General features: G+C 50.9%; 1 protein-coding gene across 1 annotated transcript in view; it reads left to right on the plus strand.

Annotated features, from left to right (window-relative positions):
- The window catches only part of LOC132575954 (src substrate cortactin-like), a 55,507-nt gene that overhangs the window by 25,992 nt on the left and 4,488 nt on the right, over nt 1–25,027 (plus strand). Inside the window, exons 4-13 of the mRNA XM_060244643.1 lie at nt 2,871–3,000; nt 3,622–3,732; nt 6,062–6,116; nt 9,980–10,090; nt 10,567–10,677; nt 11,641–11,751; nt 12,993–13,048; nt 16,703–16,772; nt 20,569–20,720; nt 23,436–23,552. Coding sequence (XP_060100626.1) covers nt 2,871–3,000; nt 3,622–3,732; nt 6,062–6,116; nt 9,980–10,090; nt 10,567–10,677; nt 11,641–11,751; nt 12,993–13,048; nt 16,703–16,772; nt 20,569–20,720; nt 23,436–23,552 — 1,024 coding nt within the window. The remainder of the gene's footprint in view (nt 1–2,870; nt 3,001–3,621; nt 3,733–6,061; nt 6,117–9,979; nt 10,091–10,566; nt 10,678–11,640; nt 11,752–12,992; nt 13,049–16,702; nt 16,773–20,568; nt 20,721–23,435; nt 23,553–25,027) is intronic.

Raw genomic sequence — 25,027 nt, forward strand, 5'->3', positions numbered from 1 at the left:
TGTCAGAGCTATGGCTCACCCAAGGCGATTCCAGCAGCTGCAAGTGGAGGAGTAGGGAATCAAACCCGGTTCTCCAAGATAAGAGTCCGCACACTTAACCACTACACCAAACTGGCTCTCTGGGGCCCCTAAAGTTGTGGGGGCCTATAGGGCAGTGCCTACTTGGCCTCATTGTTAATCCAGCCCTGTGTCTGGGGGCACCTTTAGGAGCAACAAAGTTCTGGGTATCGGCTCTTGGGTGCGAGGGTATAAGCTTCTGTGCTCACGCACCCCCAGAATGAAACTTTGCGCGTCTAAAAGGTGCCGCTGGACGCAGACTTTGTTCGAGTGCTTCAGACCAGCATGGCAACCCCCTCTGGATCTGCAAAGGATGCTCAGCCCAGGCCCTGCTAGCCTTGGTGCTCCGGCTCCTCTCCTGCAGTCACGTCTGCAGTTGCCAGGGCGACACTGCTCTCGACAGGAAAAGGAAGTGGTGTCCTCAGCGAACGGCTTGCCAAATAAGGGCTTCTGCAGACCGGCCACAAAGGCTGCATCTGATGGGGGGGCTGGCCGGTTTCTCTCCACAGACCCAAAGAGGGGGTTTCCTTTTGAAGAAGAAGATACTGGATTTCTAGCCCGCCCTCCACTCTGAATCTCAGAGTCTCAGAGCAGCTCACAATCTCCTTTCCCTTCCTCCCCCACAACAGACACCCTGTGAGGTGGGTGGGGCTGAGAGAGCTCTGACAGAAGCTGCCCTTTCAAGGACAACCTCTGTCAGAGCTATGGCTCACCCAAGGCGATTCCAGCAGCTGCAAGTGGAGGAGGGGGGAATGAAACTCGGTTCTCCCAGAGAAGAGAGCCATGGCTGACCCAAGGCCATTCCAGCAGGTGCAGGTGGAGAAGTGGGGAATCAAACCCAGTTCTCCCGGATAAGAGAGGTCTGGCTGACCCAAGGCCATTCCAGCAGGTGCAAGTGGAGGAGTGGGGAATCACATCCGGTTCTCCCAGATAAGAGAGCTCTTGCTGACCCAAGGCTATTCCAGCAGCTGCAAATGGAGGAGGGGGGAATCAAACCCGGTTCTCCCAGATACAAGAGCTCTGGCTGACCCAAGGCCATTCTAGCAGCTGCAAGTGGAGGAGTTGGGAAGCAAACCTGGTTCTCCTAGTTAAGAGAACTATGGCTGACCCAAGGCCATTCCAGCAGCTGCAAGTGGAGGAGTGGGGAATCAAACCCGGTTCTCCCAGATAAGAGAGCTCTGGCTGACCCAAGGCCATTCCAGCAGCTGCAAGTGGAGGAGTGGGGAATCAAACCCGGTTCTCCCAGATAAGAGAGCTCTGGCTGACCTAAGGCCATTACAGCAGCTGCAAGTGAAGGAGTGGGGAATCAAACCCGGTTCTCCCAGATAAGAGAGCTCTGGCTGAACCAAGGCTATTCCAGCAGCTGCAAATGGAGGAGTGGGGAATCACATCCGGTTCTCCCAGATAAGAGAGCTCTTGCTGACCCAAGGGTATTCCAGCAGCTGCAAATGGAGGAGGGGGGAATCACATCCGGTTCTCTCAGATAAGAGAGCTCTGGCTGACCCAAGGCCATTACAGCAGGTGCAAGTGGAGGAGTGGGGAATCAAACCCGGTTCTCCCAGATAAGAGAGCCATGGCTGACCCAAGGCCATTCCACCAGCTGCAAGTGGAGGAGTGGGGAATCAAACTCTGTTCTCCCAGATAAGAGAGCTCTGGCTGTCCCAAGGCCATTCCACCAGCTGCAAGTGGAGGAGTGGGGAATCAAACCCGGTTCTCCCAGATAAGAGAGCTCTGGCTGACCCAAGGCCATTCCAGCAGCTGCAACTGGAGGAGGGGGGAATCAAACCCGGTTCTCCCAGATAAGAGAGCTCTGGCTGACCCAAGGCCATTCCAGCAGCTGCAAATGGAGGAGGGGGGAATCACATCCGGTTCTCCCAGATAAGAGAGCTCTTGCTGACCCAAGGCCATTCCAGCAGGTGCAAGTGGAGGAGTGGGAATCAAACCCGGTTCTCCCAGATAAGAGAGCTCTGGCTGAACCAAGGCTATTCCAGCAGCTGCACGTTGTGAAAGCAATGTCACCCCAGAGTCAGAAATGACTGGTGCTTGCAAAGGGGATCTTTCCTTTCTTCCTTGCCAGTTTATGGACATCTGCATTACAAAGACTTGTGCGGTGCAGCTGGAAAGCCCCTCACCCAGGTTTTTTTTTTGGTAGCAGGAACTCCTTTGCCTATTCGGACACCCCCCCCCCCCGATGTAGCCAATCCTCCAAGAGCTTCCAGGGCTCTTCTTGCAGGGCCTTCTATAACCTCCATGAGGATTGGCTACATCAGGGGGGCATGGCCTAATATGCAAAGGAGTTCCTGCTATAACCCCGCCCCCCTCACCTTCATCCAATTTGCTGCCAGGGAATGGTGTCCCAAGACCCATCTTTGTCCCTTCCTCTTGGGCAGATTGTAGCAAAGCCTCTCTCCCCCCACCCCACACACACAAAGACACACACACACACACAGAGTTCAGAGTCAGGCAACAATTTTTCTCCAGGCCAGTTTGGCCAAGGATCCTGAAGGATTTTGCCACCTTCTGGGCATGGAGCAGGACTCACTGTGTGTGTGTGTGTGTGTGTGGTGGGGGGGAGAGGTATTTGTGAATTCCCTGTGTTGAGCAAGAGGCTGGACTAGATGGCCCTGAAGGTCCCTTCCAGCTCAAGAGTCTAGGATTCTTCAGCTACATGACCTAAAAGGGAAGGTTCTAAAACTATCTAACTGCACCATCACCTTTAGGAGCCTCCTTGTTCCTCAAGCCCAGCTTTTGATTTCGGTTCTCAATTCCACTTCTTGCTCCCTTTCCCCTCTGGCTGCTTCACTCCTCTGCAGCATCCACCAGCTGAGGAGCAAAGTCTCGGAAGAACACCATGTCCTCAAGCGGAAGGAGCTGGAAACGGGGCCCAAAGCGTCCTATGGCTATGGGGGAAAGTTTGGAACCGAGAAGGACCGCATGGACAAGGTGCGGGAGGGATGGTGGGGTCTGTGTGCTGTCAAATGCTTGTGTGTTGGTGTGTGCTTGAAGACAGAAGAAGAGAAGGACCTAAGACAAGCCCTGCCGGGTCAGACCAAAGGCCCACCCGGTCAAGCAGTCTGTTCCCACTGCAGACGCCAACTGGAATCCAGGAAGCCCACAAACAAGAAGGCGGACACGGCATCCTCCATCCATGTAGGGGTACCAGGTCTGGAATGGGAAATACCTGGAGATTTTGGAGATGGAACTTGAGGCAGGCAGAGTTTGGGGAAGGGAAGAACTCCAATGGCCATTTTATCCAGCAGAAGTGATCTCTTTTGCCTAGAGGTCCATTGTAATCCCAGGAGATCTCTAGTCTCTCTGTCTGTCTCTGTCTTTCTGCCTCTGTCTGTCTGTCTCTCTCTCTCTCTCTCTGTGTGTTCATTTCCTCTTGTAAGTCTGCCCCCAGCTGACTTGCAGTTGATCTCTTGCAAAGCTATTGTTGCACACTATAATCGACTTTGAAAGAAATGGCTAACTGGATGACGGGCCTTACAGGATCCCTCTAAAGGACGTGCCCATTCTCCAAGGGGCAGGTCCTGATGCCCGTTGTCGTTTTTGCTTCCTCAGAGTGCGCTGGGCCATGAGTACGTCGCCGAGGTCGGGATGCACTCCTCTCAGACAGACGCGGCCAAGGGCTTCGGAGGGAAGTACGGGGTGCAGAAGGACCGAGCCGACAAGGTCAGTGTTGCCGGTTGTGATCCCTGTGGCAGGCCCCCAGATGGCTGTCGATCTGCTCCCAAATGGATTGGAGACCAAGTCCTCTGAGGAAAGGTTGAAGGAGTTGGGGAGGTTTAGCCTGGAGAGGAGGCGGCTGAGAGGTGGTAGGATCACCATCTTCAAGTCCTTGAAGGGCTGTCAGATAGAAGATGGGGTGGGATTATTTTCTGTGGCCCCAGAAGGTAGGGCCAGAACCAACAGGTTGAAATTAAATCCAAAGAGTTTCTGGCTCAACATGAGGAAGAACTTCCTGACTGTTAGAGCGGTTTCTCAGTGGAACAGGCTTCCTCAGGAGGTGGTGGGCTCTCCTTCCTTGGAGGTTTTTCAACAGAGGCCAGATGGCCATCTGACAGCAATGAGGATCCTGTGAATTTAGGGGGAGGGGTTTGTGAGTTTCCTGCATTGTGCAGGTGGTTGGACTAGATGACCCTGGAGGTCCCTTCCGACTCTTTGATTCTATGATTCTTCGGGAGGTGGTGGGCTCTCCTTCCTTGGAGTTTTTTCAACACAAGCTAGATGGCCGTCTGACAGCAAAGAGGATCCTGTGAATTTAGGGGAGGGGTTTGTGAGTTTAGAGCAGTTCCTCAGTGGAACAGGCTTCCTCCTGGGAGGTGGTGGGCTCTCCTTCCTTGGAGTTTTTTCAACACAAGCTAGATGGCCGTCTGACAGCAATGAGGTTCCTGTGAATTTAGGGGGAGCTTTTTGTGAGTTTCCTGCATTGTGCAGGGGGTTGGACTAGATTAGGGGTGGCCAACGGTAGCTCTCCAGATCTTTTTTTGCTTACAACTCCCATCAGCCCCAGCCAGCATGGCCAATGGCTGGGGCTGATGGGAGTTGTAGGCAAAAAGCATCTGGAAAGTTACCGTTGGCCACCCCTGGACTAGATGACCCTGGAGGTCCCTTCCAACTCTATGATTCTGTGATTCTAAGCCTACTTCAAGATGTTGTTTTTGTCCTTCTAAGCTCTCTGTGGCTTGGGACCAGATATCTGCAGACCCTTCCCAGCAGTGGTTAAGAGTGGCAGATTTGATTTCCCGCTCCTCCTCCACATGCAGCCAGTTGGGTAACGTTGGGCCAGTCACGGTTCTCTCGGACTTCTCTCAGCCCCACCTGCCTCACAAGCTGCCTGTTGTGGGGAGAGGAAGGGAAGGCTATTATAAGCTGCTGCTGCTGCTTTTTCTTCTCTCTCCTCCTCTGGGAATGAGGAGAGGAGAGAGGCCCTCCTGACTGCCTCATCAATCAAAGAAGCTTGTCTGGCAGGAAACATGAGACAGGGCCTTTTGGGTGGCAGCCCCATGACTTTCAAAAAACTTCCCTGGGGCGGTGTGCCCGGCTCTCTCACACTTGATCTTCAGGAGACTGTTGAAGACAGTTTTACGTAGTGCTGCTTGTAATTTCAGCAGTCCTAATCGGCAACGAAGCTGCAAGTGGAGGAGTGGGGAATCAAACCCGGTTCTCCCAGATAAGAGAGCTATGGCTGACCCAAGGCCATTCCAGCAGGTGGAGGAGTGGGGAATCAAACCCCATTCTCCCAGATAAGAGAGCTACGGCTGACCCAAGGCCATTCCAGCAGCTGCAAGTGGAGAAGTGGGGAATCAAACCCGGTTCTCCCAGATAAGAGAGCCATGGCTGACCCAAGGCCATTCCAGCAGGTGCAAGTGGAGGAGGGGGAATCAAACCCGGTTCTCCCAAGTAAAAGAGCTATGGCTGACCCAAGGCCATGCCAGCAGGTGCAAGTGGAGGAGCGGGGAATCAAACCCTGTTCTCCCAGATAAGAGAGCTCTGGCTGACCCAAGGCCATTCCAGCAGGTGCAAGTGGAGAAGTGGGGAATCAAACCCGGTTCTCCCAAGTAAAAGAGCTATGGCTGACCCAAGGCCATGCAGCAGGTGCAAGTGGAGGAGGGGGGAATCAAACCCGGTTCTCCCAGATAAGAGTCTGCACACTTAACCACTACACCAAACTGGCTGAAGATCCTGTGAATTTAGGGGGAGGCGTTTGTGAGTTTCCTGCATTGTGCAGGGGGTTGGATTTGCAGATCCTTCTTTCCGAGACTTGCTCCTGCAACATTGCGGAGCAGCTGCGGTGCCCATTCTGGATCGAGTCAAAGCCCAAGAACCACCATTTGCTCCCATCAACCAGTCGCTTCTCTCCCCCTCTCCCCTCCAATGTCCAAATGTAGATTTGAAGCCTTCTGGGGCAGGGTCCTGGCTGCTTTAGCCAGAAGCTACTCTGCAAAGTGCCGTGTGTTTCAGGACTGTTATCTAAACTTGCGCTGCTTTCCCTTCTCAGTCAGCACATGGCTTTGACTACAAGGGAGAAGTGGAAAAACACGCCTCACAGAAAGGTAAGTCCAGAGAACTCCAGCTCTGCTCAGGGGCCATTCTGTAGCCTTCCCCAGGACTGCCTGCTTCTCTCCCCACCCCCCCACCCCACACAAAAAAGAGCAGAAGCAGAGTCTGTGGCTGCCACCACCTGCATTGTCCCTGTGGAAAAAGAGGATGATGCAGGAGTAGGGTTGCCAAGTCCAATTCACGAAATATCTGGGGACTTTGGGGGTGGAGCCAGGAGACTTTGGGGGTGGAGCCAGGAGACATTAGGGGTGGAGCCAAGATCAAGCCTGTGACAAGCATCATTGAACGCCAAAGGGAGTTCTGGCCATCACATTTAAAGGGACCTTTTCAATTCCTTCCTTCCATAGGAAATAATAAAGGATAGGGGCACCTTCTTTTCGGGCTCATAGAATTGGACCCCCTGGTCCATTTTTTTGAAACTTGGCGAGTATTTTGGGGAGAGGCACTAGATGCTACACTGAAAATGTGGTGCTTCTACCCCAAAAAACAGCCCCCAGAGCCCCAGATACCTGCAGATCAATTCTCCATGATTTTCTATGGGAATAAATCTCCATAGGGAAAAACAGAGTTCCCAGCAGACATTTCCCTTCCCTCCCCCCGCTTTCTGATGACCCTGAAGTGGGGGAGGGTCTCCAAACCAGGGATCCCCTGCCCCCACCTGGGGATTGGCAATCCTATGCAGGAGCCAAAAGAGGCCATTATATGTCCCTGATTTCCTCCATGAACCTCAAGGCAGGCTTCCTCCTGGGGAGGTGGTGGGCTCTCCTTCCTTGGAGGTCTTTCAACAGAGGCTAGATGGCCATCTGACAGCAATGAAGATCCTGTGAATTTAGGGGAGGGGTTTGTGAGTTTAGAGTGGTTCCTCAGTGGAACAGGCTTCCTTCTGGGGAGGTGGTGGGCTCTCCTTCCTTGGAGGTTTTTCAACAGAGGCTAGATGGCCATCTGACAGCAATGAGGATCCTGTGAATTTAGGGGGAGGGGTTTGTGAGTTTAGAGCGGTTCCTCAGTGGAACAGGCTTCCTCCTGGGGAGGTGGTGGGCTCTCCTTCCTTGGAGGTCTTTCAACAGAGGCTAGATGGCCATCTGACAGCAATGAAGATCCTGTGAATTTAGGGGGAGGGGTTTGTGAGTTTAGAGGGGTTCCTCAGTGGAACAGGCTTCCTCCTGGGGAGGTGGTGGGCTCTCCTTCCTTGGAGGTTTTTCAACAGAGGCTAGATGGCCATCTGACAGCAATGAAGATCCTGTGAATTTAGGGGGAGGGGTTTGTGAGTTTAGAGCGGTTCCTCAGTGGAACAGGCTTCCTCCTTGGGAGGTGGTGGGCTCTCCTTCCTTGGAGGTTTTTCAACAGAGGCTAGGTGGACATCTGACAGCAATGAAGATCCTGTGAATTTAGGGGGAGGGGTTTGTGAGTTTAGAGGGGTTCCTCAGTGGAACAGGCTTCCTCCTGGGGAGGTGGTGGGCTCTCCTTCCTTGGAGGTTTTTCAACAGAGGCTAGGTGGACATCTGACAGCAATGAAGATCCTGTGAATTTAGGGGGAGGGGTTTGTGAGTTTAGAGCGGTTCCTCAGTGGAACAGGCTTCCTCCTGGGGAGGTGGTGGGCTCTCCTTCCTTGGAGGTCTTTCAACAGAGGCTAGATGGCCATCTGACAGCAATGAAGATCCTGTGAATTTAGGGGGAGGTGTTTGTGAGTTTAGAGGGGTTCCTCAGTGGAACAGGCTTCCTCCTGGGGAGGTGGTGGGCTCTCCTTCCTTGGAGGTCTTTCAACAGAGGCTAGATGGCCATCTGACAGCAATGAAGATCCTGTGAATTTAGGGGGAGGGGTTTGTGAGTTTAGAGGGGTTCCTCAGTGGAACAGGCTTCCTCCTTGGGAGGTGGTGGGCTCTCCTTCCTTGGAGGTCTTTCAAGAGAGGCTAGATGGCCATCTGACAGCAATGAAGATCCTGTGAATTTAGGGGGAGGGGTTTGTGAGTTTAGAGGGGTTCCTCAGTGGAACAGGCTTCCTCCTGGGGAGGTGGTGGGCTCTCCTTCCTTGGAGGTTTTTCAACAGAGGCTAGATGGCCATCTGACAGCAATGAGGATCCTTGAATTTAGGGGGAGGGGTTTGTGAGTTTAGAGCGCTTCCTCAGTGGAGCAGGCTTCCTCCTCGGGAGGTGGTGGGCTCTCCTTCCTTGGAGGTTTTTCAACAGAGGCTAGAGGGCCATCTGACAGCAATGAAGATCCTGTGAATTTAGGGGGAGGGGTTTGTGAGTTTCCTGCATTGTGCAGTGGGTTGGACTAGATGACCCTAGAGGTCCTTTCCAACTCTATGATTCTATGAAAGGGAATGTGGCTTAATGGTAGGGCTTTTTCTGGGGCAGGAGCTACTTTGCATATGAGGCCACACGCCCCAGATGTAGCCAGTCCTCCTGGAGCTTACAGTAGGCCTGGTACTAAGAACCCTGTAAGCTCCAGGAGGATTGGCTACAACAAGGGTGTGTGGATTAATATGCAAAGGAGTTCCTGCTACAAAAAAAATCCTGGTAGAGCTTCTTCATAGCATGCAGAAGATCCCAGGCTCAATTAGGCCTGCCAAGTTACTGGGCCAGGTGGGTTTTCCCCCACCCCAGAGGTTCCCATCCTGCTGGTCAGCATTGAGCTGGCAAGAGGGATCCTCCCCCGACGTCGCAGGCACGATGACATCACTCGCAGTGTCATTGCACCGTCAGTGTCACACGCCAGCCACTCTAGGAGTTTCTGGGAAAACTCTATGGTTTCCCCAGACACTCTAGCAATTTGGGAGGGGAAACTCTATGGTACCTGTTGTACCAGCTTCATGGGGAGGGATCATGCTCAGTGGTAGAGCATCTGCTTGGCATGCAGAAAGTCCCAGGTTCAATCCTGATAAAAGGGATCACTCAGGAGGTGATGGGGAAGACCTCAGCCTGAGACCCTGGAGAGCCATGAAGTGGGGCTGTGGCTCAGTGGCAGAGTCTCTGTTTGGCATGCAGAAGGTCCCAGGTTCAATCCCAAGCATCTCCAGTTAGAAGGACCAGGCAGGAGGGGATGGGAAAGACCCTGGAGAGCCATGAAGTGGGGCTGTGGCTCAGTGGTAGAGCATCTGCTTGGCATGCAGAAGGTCCCAGGTTCAATCCCCAGCATCTCCAGTTAGAAGGACCAGGCAGTGGGTGATGGGAAATACCTCTGCCTGAGACCCTGGAGAGCCATGAAGTGGGGCTGTGGCTCAGTGGTAGCGCCTCTGCTTGGCAGGCAGAAGGTCCCAGTTTCAATACCCAGCATCTCCAGTTGAAAGGACCAGGCAGGAGGGGATGGGAAAGACCTCGACCTGAGACCCTGGAGAGCCATGAAGTGGGGCTGTGGCTCAGTGGTAGAGCCTCTGCTTGGCATGCAGAAGGTCCCAGGTTCAATCCCCGACATCTCTAGTTAAAAGGATCAGGCAGGAGGGGATGGGAAAGACCTCCACCTGAGACCCTGGAAAGCCATGAAGTGGGGTTGTGGCTCAGTGGCAGAGCCTCTGCTTGGAATGCGGAAGGTCCCAAGTTCAATCCCCAGCATCTCCAGTTAAAAGAGACCAGGCTGTAGGTGATGTGAAAGACATTCATCTGGGACCCTGGAGAGCTGCTGCCAGTCTGAGTAGACAAGACTGATTTTGCTGGAGCAGGGGCTGCTTTAGTACTAGTTAGCTTCATGTGGCTATGCTGTGTCTCGCTGCTCAGATTCTTTGTGAAGAGTTGTGCGTATCTTGCTCTGTCTCACCCAGTATCCGCTGTGCCATTTCTGGGCCGGACACTGAGACCAGGGTGGGTGGGATGGTGAGCAGAGCATCCATCTGAACTCTGCTGGCATTTCCTCCTTGCAGACTACGCGGTGGGCTTCGGTGGGAAGTTTGGCGTGCAGAAGGATCGTCAGGACAAGTCTGCCTTGAGCTGGGCGCACAAGGAGGAGGTGGCACCCCACGAATCCCAGACAGGTGTGTGTTCCTTGTCCTCTTGGTTGGAGAAAGATACGGTGTCTGTGTGTGTTGGTGGGGGGGAGAGGGAACACTTGGATAAAGAGAGTCAGAGTTGTGTGAATATCACATCTCTGCATCCTACACTTTATGCATTGTTGTGAGCCGCCCTGAGCCGCCTAGGGGAGGGCGGGGTAGAAATAAAATCTATTATTATTATTATTATTATTTTTATATGATTTGCTGGTAGAGTATCTCCCTTGGACTCCGAAGACCCCAAATGTGAAAAATAAAAATGTGTTGATCAAATTCAACCCTGATAAAGCTATAAGCCAAGTCGGTGTGCCTCAAGATCATGCAGATGGTGGGTCAGGTGGAGAGGAAATGGGGGATCCAGGAATACCAGAGCCTCTGGGTGTGCGGGATGGGATGGTGAGCCTATAGCCTGAAGCTCTGCGTGCCTCCATTTGAACTACGCTGGCTTTTCCACCCTGCAGACTACACAGTAGGCTTCGGTGGGAAGTTTGGCGTGCAGAAGGATCGTCAGGACAAGTCTGCCTTGAGCTGGGCCCACAAGGAGGAGGTGGCGCCCCACGAATCCCAGACAGGTGTGTGTTCCTTGTCCTCTTGGTTGGAGAAAGATACGGTGTCTGTGTGTGTGGGGGGGAGGGAACACCTGGAAAAAGAGAGTCAGAGTTGTGTGAATATCACACCTCTGCACCCTACACTTCACGCACACGACTTGCTGGTAGAGTATCTCCTTTGGATCCCAAAGATTTCAAATGTGAAAAAAAAATAAAAATTTGCTGATTCCATTCAGCTATGATCAAAGCTGGGGTGCCTCAAGAATGTGGAGAGGAAGTTGGGGATTCAGGACTTTCAGACTCCTGGGATATGAATTCTTGGGATATGAATTCCAGAAAGTTGCAGAGACTTTTCTATTGGGATTACAAATGGAAAAATTTCCGAAAGAAGATAGAACTGTAATTTGGTACTTGTTTTCAGCTGCTAGGACATTGTATGCGCAGTTGTGGAAGCAAGAAAAAATACCAGAGAAATAGGATTGGATTGTAAAAGTTATGACATGGAGTGAAATGGACAAATTAACAAGAATATTAAGGCACTATGATTTAGAAATTGTTAAGACGGAGTGGGAAAAATTTAGAAGATATGTAGAAAAAGAGTGGAAAATGAAAGGACATTGGACAATTTTTGAGAATGATTAAGAAGAATATAATTTTTTTGTTTTAATAGTTAAGGGTACCTTTAAATATTTGCATTTTAAGTAAATAACACTGGCGGGGGTCAAGTAACGGGGGGGAGGGGTGGGTAGAAAGTAATATATGGGGTAGATAAAAGAAGTTTTTAAAGATGTAAGAAATAGATTTGTTACCATATGTTACCAATAAAATTGTTTTAACCAAGACCACGCAGATGGTGGGTGAGATGTTGAATGTGGAGAGGAAATCGGGGATTCAGGACTTTCAGACCCCCTGGTGTGCAGGATGGGATGGTGAGCTTGTAGCCGTGTGCCCACCTCTTTGAACTCTGCTGGCATTTCCACCTTGCAGACTACGCAGTGGGTTTTGGTGGGAAGTTTGGTGTGCAGAAAGACCGTCAGGACAAATCTGCCTTGAGCTGGGCACACAAGGAGGAGGTGGCACCCCACGAATCCCAGACAGGTGAGTGTCTCCCGTCCTGGTTGGAGAAGGATACAGGGCAGGTGTATGTGGGGAGAGGGAACAGTTGAAAAAGAGGGGGAGAGCACTGTGATTGCCACATCTCCCCGCTACCAGATCCACTTTTACTCCCCTAATTTGGGATGAAGTGTGAGCACGTCTGTCTGCCATATCATGCAACTAGCAAAGGCATGTATCTTTTCAGCTAGTGTGCCACGGAGGTAGGTCACTGAGAGCCAGTTTGGTGTAGTGGTTAAGTGTGCAGACTCTTATCTAGGAGAACCGAGTTTGATTCCCCACTCCTCCACTTGCAGCCGCTGGAATGGCCTTGGGTCAGCCATAGCTCTCATAGTGGTTGTCCTTGAAAGGGCACCTTCTGTCAGAGCTCTCTCAGCACAGGGTGTCTGTTGTGGGGAAAGAAGATAAAGGAGATTGTGAGCCCCTCTGAGACTTTGAGATACAGAGTGGAGGGTGGGATATAAATTGGGTTTGATTCCCCACTCCTCCACTTGCAGCTGCTGGAATGGCCTTGGGTCAGCCATAGCTCTCGCAAGAGTTGTCCTTGAAAGGGCAGCTTCTGTCAGAGCTCTCTCAGCCCCACCCACCTCGCAGGGTGTCTGTTGTGGGGGAAGAAGATAAAGGAGATTGTGAGCCCCTCTGAGACTTTGAGATTCCGAGTGGATGGTGGAATATAAATTGGGTTTGATTCCCCACGCCTCCACTTGCAGCTGCTGGAATGGCCTTGGGTCAGCCATAGCTCTCGCAAGAGTTGTCCTTGAAAGGGCAGCTTCTGTCAGAGCTCTCTCAGCCCCACCCACCTCGCAGGGTGTCTGTTGTGGGGGAAGAAGATAAAGGAGATTGTGAGCCGCTCTGAGACGAGATTCAGAGTATAGGGCGGGATATAAATCCAAAAGCTTCTTCTTCATGTGAACTGGTTCTCGTGGACCGTGTCTCGCATACCGAAATGTCGTCCGTCCATATTTTAGCTTCTCATGCCGTTAATTTGCAGTACGCTGTCCTTGTACAGCACATCTACTTCGGCCCTGAATGCCATTTGGCAAACAGCATCTTCATGTGCTCAGCTGCCATGAAGGCTCAGTCTCCGTGCAACAGCGAGGTCCCCTCTTAGAAGTCCTGAGATGATCCTGACCTCTTGGGGCTTGCTGCTGATGATGGGGGGGGGGGGGGTCTGCTGAGCCAGTGGGGTGCAGCCTGTCGCTCATGAGTCCTCATTTGCTTCTCAGATTATGCCCAGGGCTTTGGGGGCCGCTATGGCGTGCAGAAGGACAGAGTGGACAAGGTAAGCGTTGCGCTATGATGTGGAGGTGGGGAGAGCCCACGAGGTTTGCCAGCCCCCAGTTCGGGAGGGGAAAAGGTTACGGAAACCTCAGCAAAAACCAGCCTCCAAAATATACGATAACAATTGACTGCAGTAATCGTACAAATTGTTCAAAAATATATATCTCAACCAATAAATACTGCAATAAGGTACATAGGAAAGGAAAGGAAAGGTCCCCCGTGCAAGCACCAGTCGTTAACGACTCTGGGGTGACGTTGCTTTCTCAACGTTTTCACGGCAGACTTTTTACGGGGTGGTTTCCCGTTGCCTTCCCCAGTCACCTACGCTTCCCCCACCCCCGCAGCAAGCTGGGGACTCCTTTTACCGACCTCAGAAGGATGGAAGGCTGAGTCAACCTTGGGCCGGCTACCTGAACCAGCTTTTGCTGGGATCGAACTCAGGTCGTGAGCAGAGAATTCAGATCACAGTGCCGCTGCTTTGCCACTCTGCGCCACGGGGCTGCTATAAGGAACGCCCAAACCCTCACCCAAAGTCACATAGAAACGAATCAATGTCTGAAATTCCTTAACACATGGGGGTAGGTAGCAATTCCAATGGGGAAGTTGTCCACAGAGATCAATGCGCGAAACAATTTCTTCTGTACAGCGAGGCACAAGGAGTGATACGCGACGCAGTAGTACTTTATCCCACGTTTCGCATATGCTTCTACGAGCTTCCAAAAAGTCTTATACAATTCAAATGCTGTTACTTCTATCCAGTTTGCTTATAATAGCGTCCATCCAGTATGCATAGAAGTAAAAGCATTTGAATCATAGAGTTGGAAGGGTCCTCTAGGGCCATCTAGTCCAACCCCCTGCACAATGCAGGAAACTCACAAACACCTCCCCCTAAATTCACAGCATCCTCATTGCTGTCAGATGGCCACCTAGCCTCTGTTGAAAAACCTCCAAGGAAGGAGAGCCCACCACCTCCCAAGGAGGAAGCCTGTTCCACTGAGGAACCGCTCTAAACTCACAAACCCCTCCCCCTAAATTCACAGGATCCTCATTGCTGTCAAGTGGCCATCTAGCCTCTGTTGAAAAACCTCCGAGGAAGGAGAGCCCACCACCTCCCCAGGAGGAAGCCTGTTCCACTGAGGAACCCCTCTAAACTCACAAACCCCTCCCCCTAAATCCACAGGATCCTCATTGCTGTCAGATGGCCAACTAGCCTCTGTTGAAAAACCTCCAAGGAAGGAGAGCCCACCACCTCCCGAGGAGGAAGCCTGTTCCACTGAGGAACCCCTCTAAACTCACAAACCCCTCCCCCTAAATTCACAGGATCCTCATTGCTGTCAGGTGGCCATCCAGCCTCTGTTGAAACACCTCCAAGGAAGGAGAGCCCACCACCTCCCCAGGAGGAAGCCTGTTCCACTGAGGAACCCCTCTAAACTCACAAACCCCTCCCCCTAAATTCACAGGATCCTCATCGCTGTCAGATGGCCATCTAGCCTCTGTTGAAAAACCTCCAAGGAAGGAGAGCCCACCACCTCCCCTGGAGGAAGCCTATTTCACTGAGGAACCGCTCTAACTGTCAGGAAGTTCTTCCTAATGTTGAGCCGGAAACTCTTTTGATTTAATTTCAACCCATTGAATTAACTTAAATTAAATTGAAATAGTATAAGACTTTTTGTAAGCTCATAGAAGCGAATGTGAACGTGTCAGTCAGCCACATTTTATTTATATCCCGCCATCCCCGCCAAAGCGGCTCAGGGCGGCTAACAAGAACTTAATGAATACATTATACAATAACTAACGTGGGATAAAGTACTACTGCGTTGCGTATCACTCCTTGTGCCTCGCTGTACAGAAGAAATTGTTTGGAGCATTGATCTTTGTGGACAACTTCACCATTGGAATTGATACCTACACCCATGTGTTAAGGAATTTTGTACATTTCAGACAGTTTCTAAGTTTCTAAGTGACTTTGGGTGAGGGTTTGGACATTCCTTATGTACCTTATTGTAGCATTCATTAGTTGAGATATATTTTTTGAACAATTTGTACAGTTACTGAAGTAAATTGTTATTGTATGTTTTGGAGGCTGGTTTTCGCAGAGGCTTCTCTGTACTTTTCTTCCTTTCTCACAATACAAGAACAATACAATACACACATATATTGGCCACTGGGTGACACAGAGTGTTGGACTGGATGGGCCATTGGCCTTATCCAACAGGGCTTCTCTTATGTTCTTATGTGACACAGAGTGTTGGACTGGAGGGGCCATTGGCCTGATCCAACATGACTTCTCTTATGTTCTTATGTGACACAGAGTGTTGGAATGGAGGGGCCATTGGCCTGATCCAACATGGCTTCTCTTATGTTCTTATGTGACACAGAGTGTTGGACTGGAGGGCCCCTGGCCTGATCCAACATGGCTTCTCTTATGTTCTTATGTGACACAGAGTGTTGGACTGGAGGGGCCACTGGCCTGATCCAACATGGCTTCTCTTATGTTCTTATGTGACACAGAGTGTTGGACCGGAGGGGCCACTGGCCTGATCCAACATGGCTTCTCTTATGTTCTTATGTGACACAGAGTGTTGGACTGGAGGGCCCACTGGCCTGATCCAACATGGCTTCTCTTATGTTGTTATGTGACTCAGAGTGTTGGACTGGATGGGCCATTGGCCTGATCCAACATGGCTTCTCTTATGTTCTTATGTGACACAGAGTGTTGGACCGGAGGGGCCACTGGCCTGATCCAAGATGGCTTCTCTTATGTTCTTATGTGACACAGAGTGTTGGACCGGAGGGGCCACTGGCCTGATCCAACATGGCTTCTCTTATGTTTTTATGTGACTCAGAGTGTTGGACTGGATGGGCCATTGGCCTGATCCAACATGGCTTCTCTTATGTTCTTATGTGACACACAGTGTTGGACTGGATGGGCCATTGGCCTGATCCAACATGGCTTCTTTTATGTTGTTATGTGACACAGAGTGTTGGACTGGATGGGCCACTAGCCTGATCCAACATGGCTTCTCTTATGTTCTTATGTCACACAGAGTGTTGGACTGGAAGGGCCACTGGCCTGCTCCAACAGGGCTTCTCTTATGTTCTTATGTCACACAGAGTGTTGGACTGGATGGGCCATTGGCCTGATCCAACATGGCTTCTCTTCTGTTCTTATGTGACACAGAGTGTTGGACCGGATGGGCCATTGGCCTGATCCAACATGGCTTCTGTTCTGTTCTTATGTAACACAGAGTGTTGGACTGGATGGGCCATTGGCCTGATCCAACAGGGCTTCCCTTATGTTCTTATGTGACACAGAGTGTTGCACTGGATGGGCCATTGGCCTGATTCAACATGGCTTCTCTTCTGTTTATATATTCTATAACCTTTTCCCCTGCTCCTTTATCCGCTTTGCTCTTTGTGGGTTGCAGAATCCCCAGGTGAGGCCGGGGGTGGTGGGTCTCCCAACTTGGAGGCCTACTCAGCCTGGCTTTTTCACCACCCCTATGAACCAAAGAGTTGAAAAGCTTGCTAAGGGGTAAAAAATCTATTTTGATTGAACTTGTGAACATCCAGGCACAAGGCAGGGAAGGGTGGGGTGGGGAGGTCCTCCTTGCCCTCATGGCCAGGTCCCTCATCTCTTGGCTTCTCTTTGCAGAGCGCTGCCGGTTTCAATGAGATGGAAGCCCCAACTTCCTCATATGAGAAGACCAAGCCCACAGAGGCCGGTGAGTCTCTCCCCACCCCTCCATTTTATTTATTTATTATATTCAATGTATAGCCCACCCTTTTCCGAATGGGCTATGAGCAGGTAACAACAGTCTATAACACAAGGTTAGGAATCAGATTCACCTAATAAAGCAATATAGCTATCTAAAAACCATCTAAAAACAAACTCCAGTTCTGTGACTGGTGGTACCAGTTGCCTCCACTCTATCCATCCCTCCCTCAGCTGGTGTAGAATAAAGAGCTTGACAGAGTTATTTGATCGGGGCCTCTGCAGAAGGGAGGCCGCCGAAGAACAAAATGTCCACCGTTTCAGTTGAAGGCCTGGTGGAACATCTCTGCCTTGGTAAAGTTTTCTGAGTAGATGCATTGTGGAATATCATGGGGAATCCACCAGTTGCAATCCCAGCAAAGATCCACCAGTTAAACTACACCAATCGTGGAGGCAATGAAGACTGTCTTCTAGGGTTGTCAGCCTTCAGGTTGGACCTGGAGATTGACAACTGGTCTCCAGCTGGTAGAGAACAACTCCCTTGGAGAAAATGGCTACTTGGAAGGATTGGCCCAAGGTTTCTGGAGGCTTTTTGACTTCCTCTGTCACGGGGAAGGAAAGGTAGTTGTGAATTTCATGAGTTGTGCTGCGGGTTGATGAGATGACCCTTGAGGCCCCTTCCAACTCTATGTTTCTACACTTCTGTACCTCTACCAAAGGGCCAAAGGATCCCCAAAGGAGAGCCAGTTTGGTGTAGTGGTTAAGTGTGCGGACTCTTATCTGGGAGAACTGGGTTTGATTCCCCCCTCCTCCACTCGCAGCTGCTGGAATGGCCTTGCGTCAGCTAGAGCTCTCTTATCTGGGAGAACTGGGTTTGATTCCCCACTCCTCCACTTGCAGCTGCAGGAATGGCCTTGGTTCAGCCAGAGCTGTCTTATCTGGGAGAACCGGGTTTGATTCCCCCCCTCTTCCACGTGCGGCTGCTGGAATGGCCTTGGGTCAGCCAGAGCTCTCTTATCTGGGAGAACCAGGTTTGATTCCCCCCTCCTCCACTTGCAGCTGCTGGAATGGCCTTGGGTCAGCCGTAGCTCTCTTATCTGGGAGAACCGGGTTTGATTCCCCACTCCTCCACTTGCAGCTGCTGGAATGGCCTTGGGTCAGCCAGAGCTCTCTTATCTGGGAGAACCGGGTTTGATTCCCCACTCCTCCACTTGCAGCTGCTGGAAAGGCCTTGGGTCAGCCATAGCTCTTATTAGGGAGAACTGGGTTTTATTCCCCACTCCTCCACTTGCAGCTGCTGGCATGGCCTTGAGTGAGCCATAGCTCTTATCTGGGAGAACCGGGTTTGATTTCCCACTCCTCCACTTGCACCTGATAGCATGGCCTTGGGTCAGCCATAGCTCTGTCAGAGGTTGTCCTTGAAAGGGCAGCTGCTGTTAAAGCCCTCTCATCCCCACCCACCTCACAGGGTGTCTGTTGGGGAGGAAGGGAAAGGAGATGGTGAGCCGCTTTGAGACTCTTCGGAGTGGAGGGTGGGATATAAATCCAATATCATCTTCCTACTTGTACCTGACAAAGGGAGCTTTGGCCCTCAACAGCTTATACCCTGGGAAATATGGTTGGTCTCTTAAGATGCTGAACAAAACTGCGTGGATGCAGAAGAGAGCAACGAGGATGGTCAAGGGCCTGGAGGAAGAACCCTCTGAGGAAAGGCTGAGGGGCTTGGGAAGAGAAGTCTGGAGAAGAGGAGATTGAGGGGAGGGGGGCAGGATTGCTCTCTTTAAATATTTGAAAGGCTGTCGTTTAGAGGACGGCAGTCGAGGATAGGACACGAAGCAACGGGCTCACATTACAAGCAGGAAAGTACTGCCTGGATATTAGGGGAGAGGAAATTATGGTCTGAGTAGTTCAGAGCACAGAAGAATAGATGCTTTTGAGATGTGGTGCTGGAGAAGACCCTTGAGAGTCCCTTGGACTGCAAGAAGATCCAATCAGTCAGTGCTAAGGGAAACCAACCCATCTGTTCCCTGGAAGGTCAGATGCTGAAGATGAAGCTCAAATACTTTGGCCACCAAAGGAGAAGGGAGCACTCCCTGGAGAAGACTCTTGAGAGCCCCTTGGACTGCAAGAAGATCCAGTCAGTCAGTCCTAAGGGAAATCAACCCAGACCGTTCCCTGGAAGGTCAGATGCTGAAGCTCAAATACTTTGGCCCACAAATGAGCACTCCCTGGAGAAGACCCTGATGCTGGGAAAGACAGAAGGCAAAAGAAGAAGGTGACGGCAAAAGATGAGATGGCTGGACAGTGTTACTGATGTAACAAACACGAATTTCACCATGCTTGACAGTGAGAGCTGGACCATAAGGAAGGCCGAGCACAGAAGAATAGATGCTTTTGAGCTGTGGTGCTGGAGAAGACTCCTGAGAGTCCTTTGGACTGCAAGAAGATCCAATCAGTCAGTCCTAAGGGAAATCAACCCTGACTGTTCTCTGGAAGGTCAGATGCTGAAGCTGAAGCTCCAATTCTTAGGCCACCCAATAAGAAGGGAGCATTCACTGGAGAAGACCCTGATGCTGGGAAAGACAAAAGGCAAAAGAAGAAGGGGGAGGCCAAAGAGGAGATGGTTGGTCAGCTTTCCTGATGTAACAAACACGAATTTGAGCAGACTTCAGAGGATGGTGGAAGACAGGAGGGCCTGGCGTGATTTGGTCCAACGGGTCGCAAAGAGTCAGACTCGACTGTGCGACTGAACAACAACGAAGTTCAGAGATGGAACCAGCTGCCTAGGAAGGCCGTGAGCTCCCCTTCATCGGCACTCTTCAAAACACGACTGGATGGTTATTTGTCGGAGATGCTCTAGGCTGATCCTGCACGGAGCAGGGGGTTGGACTAGATGGTCTCTATGGACCCTTCCAACTCTAAGGTTCTAGATGATCAAATCTAGCTTTTCTCCTACAGACCAGCAAGGAGACTTTAGGCAGCTGCTCGCTTGTTTTGACGGCTTGTTTTTTGCTTCTGTTTTTATCCCTTTTTTTGGACATTGTGTTACTTTGCGAGCCAGCCCTGGGCAGATCTCTGGAGAAGCGGCAGACGTTTCCTAAATACATAACCCCCCCCCCCCCAAAAAAAAAAAAAGGCTAGTGAAGCACTGAAAACTGTGAGGGGGTTGTCCGATTGTACCAACATCTCAGTCGGAGTCAGCCGACCCCTTTCTGGGCTTGGATGGGGGCTAGGGTTGCCAATCCCCAGGTGGGGGCAGGGGATCCCCTGGTTTGGAGGCCCTCCCCCCGCTTCAGGGTCGTCAGAAAGCGGGGGCAGGGGAGGGAAATGTCTGCTGGGAACTCTGTTATTCCCTGTGGAGATTTATTCCCATAGAAAATCATGGAGAATTGATCCACGGGTATCTGGGGCTCTGGGGGGGGGCTGTTTTTTGAGGTAATTTTCAGTGCAGCATCTAGTGCCCCTCCCCAAAGTATCCCCCAAGTTTCAAAAAGATTGGACCAGGGGGTTCAATTCTATGAGCCCCAAAAGAAGGTGCCCCTATCCTTCATTATTTCCTATGGAAGGAAGGCATTGAAAAGGTGTGCCGTCCCTTTAAATGTGATGGCCAGAGCTCCCTTTGGAGTTCAATTATGCTTGGCACAGCCTTGATCTTGGCTCCACCCCCAACGTCTCCTGGCTCCACCCCCAAAGTCTCCTGGCTCCACCCCAAAGTCCCCAGATATTTCTTAAATTGGACTTGGCAACCCTAGTGGGGGCTCTCTCCCCCTCCCCTCCCCCTCAGCTATCCCCCCCTCTCCTTGTAGCTTCTGGAGGTGCCGGGAGCCTGAAGCAACGCTTTGAGAACATGGCCAAGTCAGCGGAGGAAGAGAACCAGAAGCGGGTGGAGGAAGAGCGCAGGCGCCGCCAGGCCCGAGAGCAGCGGGAGAGCCAGGTGGATCAGCAGGAGCAGAAGAAGGTGAGCAAAGACACCCCCCCCCCCCCCAATTCCCCACTGTCACAGCAACAGCGAGTTGCCCTGTAGGTCACTTCCACCCTTCCGGCTATGCCTGATTGCTTATTTGGGGGAAAGAAGCACATGCCACTCAAAGGAGCAGAGACAATGTGATAGAAGGGTCAAAGGGCTAAGAAATAATCTATAAAAGTGGTCTTTGCGGCGGTGGTTGCAAAAAGTGCCCTCAATTTGCAGCTGACAAGACAGGGATGTTCAGAGGTGGTTTGCTGTTGCCTGCCTCTTAATGGTGACCCTGGGATTTCGGCATTTTCTCAGGGGGATTGGAGGTTGGCCAAGCTTGCGGATGACACTAAATTGTTCAGGGTGGTGAGAACCAGAGAGGATTGTGAGGCACTCCAAAGGGACCTGTTGAGGCTGGGTGAGTGGGCGTCAACGCGGCAGATGCGGTTCAGTGTGGCCGAGTGCAAAGTAATGCACATTGGGGCCAAGAATCCCAGCTACAAATACAAGTTGATGGGGTGTGAACTGGCAGAGACTGACCAAGAGAGAGATCTTGGGGTCGTGGTAGATAACTCACTGAAAATGTCAAGACAGTGTGCGATTGCAACAAAAAAGGCCAACGCCATGCTGGGAATTATTAGGAAGGGAATTGAAAACAAAGCAGCCAGTATCATAATGCCCCTGTATAAATCGATGGTGCGGTCTCATTTGGAGTACTGTGTGCAGTTCTGGTCGCCGCACCTCAAAAAGGATATTATAGCATTGGAGAAAGTCCAGAAAAGGGCAAAAGAATGATTAAAGGGCTGGAGCCCTTTCCCTATGAAGAAAGGTTGAAACGCTTAGGGCTCTTTAGCTTGGAGAAACGTCGACTGAGGGGTGACGTGATAGAGGTTTACAAGATTATGCATCGGATGGAGAAAGCAGAGAAAGAAGTCCTTTTCTCCCTTTCTCACAATACAATATATATATATATATATATATTGGCCACTGTGAGACACAGAGTGTTGAACTGGATGGGCCATTGGCATGATCCAACATGGCTTCTCTAATGTTTTTCTGTGACACAGAGTGTTGGACTGGATGGGCCCTTGGCCTGATCCAACAGGGCTTCTCTTATGTTCTTTTGTTCTTAGAGGACTCTAAGCATCAATTCCAACTCTATGTTTCTATATTTCTAACCAGGCCTCAGATTCAGTGGGAGCTCACAGAAGCGCACCTCCTGAACCTTTCTGATGGTTCTCCCTACTCCTTCCTACCTTGTCCATTGAATAGTAGGTGCAGCTGCATAACAATTCCTGGATGAGCGCCACCACCTATTTTTTTTTTAACAAAATGACCCCGGTTTCTAACTGAGAAATAAATGACTTTTATGCCCAGAATAAATCCCAGAACAAGTGGAACAGAGTTTGCAATAATTATCGAGATGTTCCAAAGTGTCTTGCCTCAGGCAAGAATCAGAAGGGCCCGTAAAGTCTCACGTTAGCCAATGTCGGAGCATCTGTCTAAGCCAGCCTTTGAATTTCTCAGCAGTGAATTTTTCTCCTTTTTGATAAAGCCTCCGGGGTAAGGAGTTTTGACACTTACCCTTTTCTCGACTTAGGTAGAGTAGAAAGGACATAGGGTGCATTCACGCTGCACTGAAAAAATGCTTTTTGCAACTGGATTGTAACTGTGTAAGAATAGCAAAAATCCTGTTGCAAAACACATTATTTAGTGTTGTGTGAATGCAACCATAGGTGCTTCCATGGGATTGGTTTCTACGGGGGTGGGCCCGTGTTCTGTGAGTCTATGCGATGAGATTTGATTTAATGATTCATCACACCTGAAATCGTTAAACTGAAAGTTTTATTAATGCATTGACTTTGCATTCCCTGGGAAGTACAGGATTTCATTTTTGAACCTGGAACAAACAAGGAATCAAACCTCAATATGTCCCTTAGAAATTCGGGGCTGTGCCCTGAAATGGCCGAATGTTTCAAGGAAGAATTCGTTTGCCAAACAGCTTTGTGATCCGGTGCTTAATGCCTCGCTTTGATTCAGTCGATGAGGTTTAACCTGAACGAATGCTTCTTCAGAGGCGGGTTCCAGCAGGGCTGGTGCGTGGGAGTCAGTGGGGTAGGTGGCAGCCTGGGGCGCTACCCCGTCTGGGGCGCCACGCAGAGCGCTCCTTCGAGCCTGCCTTGAAGGCAGGATCGGAGAAGTGCCGCACAGGCACTAAGCCTCTTCGGAGGCTTCCGAGGAAAACTCTGCAAGGGGAAAGCGGCAGCAGTCTTGTGCGCTGCCCGTCACTCTCTCATCCCCTGCTATCCTGGACGATGACATCACTTCTGGGACAATGACGCCCTGCCTGATGATGTCACTAAAGGGAGCTTGCAGGGGGGAGGGGGAGTGTGGCGCTGGGGTCTGCCTCAAGTGGCAGAACCCCTAGTGCCGCCTTGGGTACCAGAGACTACCCCACCTGACCATTCGACAAATGCTTCTATTACTGTGGTGACATGAAAACAGACAGAGAAGAGGGTGGCTTCTCTGGCTGAGAAGTGTTCCTACGTTTCAATGCGTCTTATTCTGTGGGAAGCACCAAGAGAAATCAGAACCGAAGGGCCAGGTTTAATGTGAAGCCGCCCTGAGCCACTTGTGGGAAGGGCGGGATAGAAGTCACCAAATAAATAAATAAATAAATAAACTCCTGCGCACAGCTGAATCTCTTTCTTCTTTAAGGTAACCCAGAAGAGCAAAGAGCCAGGCCAGCCGTTCCCCAAACCAGAGCTCTCACCTGGACCCATCAAAGTGTGCCTAGAGGCGAGCTTGCCACCTGCACCACCAGCAGTGCCCCAGGTAGGTAGAAGGCTGCCTGTGCTCAAGAAAGCATCCTTTTCAGGAGGGCACATGTTGCATGGATCTCTCTCTCCTGGGTGATGCATCTTCCCTGGGTAGCTCGTCAGACGATGGAGGTTCAAAGGAAACGGACTTCCATTTGTTACAATGTTAAGGCGTTTATTTGATACTCAAAGGTTCTGGACAGAAGAGCATTGGAACTGATGACAGTTGGCGGGAATGGGAATGCTTTAAACAGTATACATCAAAGAACTTCTAAACATTAGGGTTTGTAGAATCTTTCGGGATCAAGTGCCGTGTTCTACTGGAGAAAGTTTTCCTTCCAGACGTTTCGTTCTCAGCTGCGGAGAACATCCTCAGTGGCGTTGCAGCCAGAGCAGGCGCTCTGACCTTCTTGGCTGCTGTGCATTGACTCAATCCTTGGCTGCTGTCCATTGACTCAATGCACAGCAGCCAAGAAGGTCAGAGCGCCTGCTCCGGCTGCAACCCCACTGAGGATGTTCTCTGCAGCTGGGAACGAAACGTCGGGAAGGAAAACTTTCTCCAGTAGAACACGGCACTTGAGCCCGAAAGATTCTACAAACCCTAATGATGTTACCAGCCGTGAAAACCTGAAATCTTTGATAACTTCTAAACAATTCTACATTCTCACACTGCTAGGCTACATGTAACGTTCTCCTCTCCTTATCTCTTGCGGTTCCCTTTCTCATGGAAGAGCCCTGCTGGCTCCCCTTGAGGCATGTTATCGTCAAAGGGTTGTTGCTTTGTTAGTATTATGAAGTGGAATTCACAGCAGGGGTTAGTAACATCTTTGTCTCTACTTTGGTATGCAAGGTCCCTGTCCCAGTGTTAGTAGCCAATGTTCAAAATGGAGTTAGTCAGGTCAGGTTATACATTGCATTTCAAGCATATATATCACAGTATAATATCAAAGCTTTCCATTGTCTGACACAGCTGATCAGTGGTGGGGCAGTGGGGTGGGGCAGCAGGGGTCCCCCACCTCCACAGGGGGTTCTGGCAACTCTACCATTGCCTCCCTCTGCACAGCAGCCCTGGGCTTCCTGACTGTCTCTCATCCAACGTCAGAGATGTCACATTCTCAGGGTGCAGGCAGGCGGGAGTCCAAAGCCAGTCCAAGGTCAAAGTCCAGGGAGTCCAAGCAGGGGCCAAGTCACCAAAGCAAAATCGCAAACCAGAATCAGAAGTCAGGGTCCAAAAGCTAAAGGGTCAGGGTGCCGAGGAATTCAAGCAGGTCAGGATCAGGAAAGAGCGTGGATGCAAGCCGGAGAATCAACTTGTTGCTTCCACTAGGTTACCAGACCCTGGGTGGGAGCTATATGGGAGCCTCCATCAGCCTGCTCCCTGGGTGGCAGCGACTCTGCTAGAACTCAGAGCTGAGAGATCTGAAGCACTGGCGTGCCTCATGTCTTCACTCTGAAAGTTCTTTCTGGAGCCTGCTTTGAACTCCTGAGATG

Source organism: Heteronotia binoei, chromosome 8 (assembly GCF_032191835.1).
Source record: "Heteronotia binoei isolate CCM8104 ecotype False Entrance Well chromosome 8, APGP_CSIRO_Hbin_v1, whole genome shotgun sequence".
In the NCBI taxonomy this organism is placed as follows: Eukaryota; Metazoa; Chordata; class Lepidosauria; order Squamata; family Gekkonidae; genus Heteronotia; species Heteronotia binoei.